Source organism: Austrofundulus limnaeus, unplaced genomic scaffold (assembly GCF_001266775.1).
Source record: "Austrofundulus limnaeus strain Quisiro unplaced genomic scaffold, Austrofundulus_limnaeus-1.0 Scaffold477, whole genome shotgun sequence".
Lineage (NCBI taxonomy): Eukaryota > Metazoa > Chordata > Actinopteri > Cyprinodontiformes > Rivulidae > Austrofundulus > Austrofundulus limnaeus.
Genome location: NW_013952879.1, coordinates 372,038 through 376,602, shown reverse-complemented (window position 1 = coordinate 376,602; position 4,565 = coordinate 372,038). Strand labels below are relative to the sequence as shown.

The 4,565-nt window shown below is 37.6% G+C and overlaps 1 protein-coding gene across 1 annotated transcript in view; it reads left to right on the top strand.

The window, feature by feature from the left end:
• Positions 1–4,565, top strand: part of LOC106529928 (uncharacterized) — a gene marked incomplete in the record, with an annotated part of 14,971 nt that overhangs the window by 3,415 nt on the left and 6,991 nt on the right. Inside the window, 10 exon segments of the mRNA XM_014025456.1 lie at positions 162–224; positions 295–363; positions 448–585; positions 1,035–1,103; positions 1,627–1,686; positions 3,491–3,538; positions 3,900–3,962; positions 4,193–4,246; positions 4,327–4,398; positions 4,480–4,551. Of these exon segments, the coding sequence (XP_013880910.1) occupies positions 162–224; positions 295–363; positions 448–585; positions 1,035–1,103; positions 1,627–1,686; positions 3,491–3,538; positions 3,900–3,962; positions 4,193–4,246; positions 4,327–4,398; positions 4,480–4,551 (708 nt within the window).

The following is a 4,565-nucleotide window of genomic DNA, read 5'->3' as shown; positions in this document are numbered from 1 at the left end:
AATGCAGCTTTATCATGTTGTGATCTTTTGTTTCTTCTGGTTAAAAACATCAAAATATTCACTGTTTTATAAACATCATTAGAATTTGTTATAAACATATGTTTTGTCTCTAATGGTTTCTATTAATTTATCTGCTTTAATATATATATTGCTGTGTCCAGATCAGTAAAGCAGGTGATGATGGAGATGAAGAAGAAGAGGAGAAAACATCTGAAGAAACAAATGTAGGAGCTGCAGGAGAGACTTCAGCCTCCAGATTCCTTCCTGGAAGCTAACATCAGATTCTGTTTACAGGGAAAAGGAGGTTTCATCTCCGGCATCCTCCGTAAGTCAAACAAACCAGCAGACGAGTCATCGGCACAGGTGAGGTGTTTTAACCACTCAAACATATTTCTTTTATTATTTTTATTTCTTTTCCATTTGTTGTGTTTTTGTTTCCTGTTTTAGGAGAACCTGAGTGATCAGAGTGAGCTGTCGGTCAGCAGCGACAGTTTGTCTGAACGCAACAAAAAGAGGGAGACAAAAGGTCTGCAGGGCAAAAGTGGGGTTTTTGGACTCAGAAAAACACAGACAGCGGCTGCAGAGGTACGGCTCCTCAAACACAGAAGTAGTTTTCATAAATGTACTCAAATAAAGGAGAAAATGCATTTTTTAAGGTATTACTTTAAATTCTCTCAACATCAGGTTCAATAAAACAGCTGAGTTTAGGGTAGAATTCATGACATAAAATAAGTGTAATTTTTTTTGGAGAGTTTTTTTTCCATGAGAAGGGAGAAGCTGTTGGTGGAAAACATAAAAAAACCCTCCAAACCTGCAGATGATTCTGCTACAGAGGAGGTTTGTGTTTAAATAATCCCATGTCTTGGAAATAAATCCAGTAAATTACCTCAAATAAACCTGGAGCTGCCTTTCATCTTTTCTCAGGAGTAAAACTCACGAGACAACAAGCTGTCAGGAAGCAGCGACGGTCTGATTGAAAAGTGAAGAGTTTTTAATTTTAATAATTAGTTTCACTCTGAATGTTTGTGTTTCAGGACAAAGAAGGGATTTTTAATTCCACTGTCAAGAAGCCCAAACCTGCAGGAGCTGCGGAACCTGAAGAGGTGAAAACATGAACCAAACATCTGGATCTTCAGCTCTTCATCCTGGGTTTTTATCTGTTCATTCATCTTTTCATCCATCTTTCTGTCCTTCTCTGTCTATTTGCTCATCCATCCATTAAACTGTTCATCTGTCCATCCTTTTAACCATTCATCTGCCTACAGGTTCATCCATCTTTCTGTTTTTCTGTCTGTTCATCCATCTATCCGTCTATTAGTCCATCCACTCATTCTCTTCCCCCAATCCTTCATGCAGGATTGTCTTTTTTCTGTTAGTTGAAAACGTTTTTTTTTAATAAATTTTCATTTAAAACATTAACTGATGCAGGAGAGAAAAGTTAAGTTATTCAGTAAAATGTTTCAATGTTTTAAAATTGCACATTTTTAACCATGTAAACTATTTATTACTAAGAAACTAATTAAACTAATTACTGAACTAAATTTGTGCCTCATCACCTGATATTTTGTCCACGACAGTTTGCAAAAATAAAATGACTGAAAACAGAATAATTTTTTTCTTTTCCAGGATGTGTCTTCTGATGCTGAAGTTCCCATTGGCAATGAGAGTTTACATGAGAGCAAACAGGTCAGTGAATAAAAATATACATATTTAAACATTCACCCCAGTTTCTTCTAAAACAGTTTATTTCTATGTTTTTAACCAGGAGGAAAGTGGAGGTTTGTTCAGTGGGTTCTTAAAAAAGACTCCCAGAGGAGAAAAGACTGAGACACCGGTGTAGGGGAATATTGTTAATTATTGAAAAGTTGCTAAATTATAAGTTTCTTATAACTCATTAGCATAATAAAGGGGCACCACCTGTGAAAACAGGAAATTAATCTCGTATTTTTGCTCAATCTCATATACTGAAGAATGGAGCTCTTTTCAGTTTTTGACGGTAAAAATCCGAATAAAAGACGCACAGACAAGGCATGAATTTCATAATATACCTTGTATTAAGGATTCAGAGATAACAATACAGACAGGTTATTTAGGCAGAAACAGTAGAAACACAATTATTACCATGATCTCTGTGGCTTTAATAATAACGTGACTCATCACCCAATAACTACCTCTCACATTATTTGTCACTGAACCACTTATTCTAAACTATTTCTATTCTAACAAAAGGAGTGAAAACTTCCCAGATTAATTAAAGAAAGTGTTAATCCATTTATCAAGAAGGGACGTGAATCATAAGGGGAATGAACTTGCCAGCTCTTCCTTCAGTGCAATCATCGTTACCAAAACACTCCCTCTTTCACCACTTCAGCTGAGCACACCACCAAACATAGGAAGCTTTTCTTTTCCCACCAATTCGATGCGAACCCGTCGGTTCTGTCCCCGGGTACCGGAAGGTCCGAGCAAGGTTGAATCACCGGTGCCGCTCGATCTCAAAAGGGGTCCCGAGTGGGTACAGTTTGGGACGCACCGAGACTGCTTGGGTCGGCTCCAAGCTGGAAAATGAGGAGGTCGGTTCGGGTCCCGTGTGGATTGAACTGAAGTTCCGGACAGTTCGGTTTCCCGAATAAATCCAGTCCCAGCACTACAAAAAGTAAACTAAAAAAAATTTAAAAATTTAAATAAAATAAAATGTCCCCGAAGGGAATGAAGAACCTGGAAACTCCTGTCCTCTCTCTCTCGCTGCTGTTTCAACTCACTCTTCTAACTAAAAAAAAATGTTATCTCTTGTTCTGACTGTACAAACTCCTGATTGGCTGAGATAGTCACATGGTCTGTTTTTCACGGTTCTTACTGCTAAAATGATTAAACACACAGAGTGATGGGTTACTTTGTGCAATTATTAAATCAAGACATTATCATAGTGATTGAATCATGATAGAAAAATACAATGCTTCTTTTCTTCTTTTTTTTAATCAGATGACAAACAACAGAAATTTACCCAGAAAAACATTTGTTCATGATGTGATTATGAGACCAGCCTTTTGGGGGCGCTCTAAAACCATAAATGAGATTGTATGCAAATCCGGGGGGCATTATCCCAGCAGGAGACTTGGTCTGGTAGCGGGGTTGTGGATTGCAAACCCACTTCTGGAGACCTTCAGTCTGGCAAATGGTGGGGTCCTTTGTGATAAACGGCTGTTTTTGAGTACTTGAAAGAGATCTCACAACAGTGCTTAATCAATTGGCGGTTGCAATGTCCTGTTTATTTTAACACCTGTAGATWGCAAACAAAAGGGTTTSAGGGCAATGGAGGAAGTCCTTGTTCTCTGTAGATATGGGGGATGAGTAATTATTGATTCAAGTTCTGATGTGGAACTGTTCCTTAAGTTCCTGCTACACCGGTAAATAAATCTACATTTGCAGAAATGTTTATAAACTTTTCCACATTTTGAAGCTTTTTAAGGTTTGATCTGACTTTGTGTTTCAGGACAGAGAGCTGTCAGCTCGCAGTGAAGACCTGACTGAGAACAACAAGGTCAGTTTATCTTTAATTAAAGTCAAATCCAAAAAATATTCAGTTTCTTGACTCTCGAGTCCTGTTTTTAGGAGAAAAACTTTTTCAGCAATGAGTTCAGAAARGCTCACAAACCAGCAGAGACACTTCAGCGTAAAAACTCACTTCTCCTTTAGCTYCTGTCTGAGCTGCAGTTAATTTTCAACATGAAAACATGAACAGAAACCAGTCCAGACTACAAATAAACCACTTCAAGGTGCAAATCTTATGATGTGTGAGGCTTGAAGAAATAAATCAGTTTACCTCCACAGCTGTTACCTCAATCCTCTGTATGATGCTTACACTTTAACTGGATTATTAAATGTAAATTTGTTTGTTTTAGGAGAAGACAGGAGGCCTGGCTGGGATGTTCAGATCTGCCAGTTTAGACGACCTGTTTCACGAGGTCTGGACCATCTTTCTGCACCTCATGATAGTAAATTTATATTCACGTTGCATGTTCAAATGGAATTTTGTGCTTTTTGTGGAGCTCTAAAATAAATTTATTGTCTCTAAAGGAAAACACATTTTCAGTTTTGCTGACTTTTGTGCAGTAAAAGTTCAGAAAATGTCACTTTTATCTAAAAATGTTGTGGTTTGTTGTTGATTAAGAACTTTTTTCTTGTCTGTTTTCAGGACAAAAATATTTTCACCGGCACATTTAAGAAAACTCCCAAATCCACAGAAGAGGTGCAGTTCATAAACTTTACAGTAATTTGATTTATTGTTTTTGTTTTAACCTCTTTGTTTATTTGTTTGTTTGTGATCAGAAGTCAAACACAAGTGGAGACAAGAAGTTATTTGACAGTTCTGAGGATCTGTCGGAGATGAACACAACCAAGGTACAGATAAACTCAGGTCTGTTGTGTTTGTGTGTTTTCTGTCACCGATGTTTATCTTTTTAAATAAATTATTTGTTGCAGGAGAAAACTGGAGGACTGGCCGGGATTTTTAAGAAGTCGCCGAAACCGGCTCCACGTTCTGTCGTGACTCAGGTGAACAGATCTGC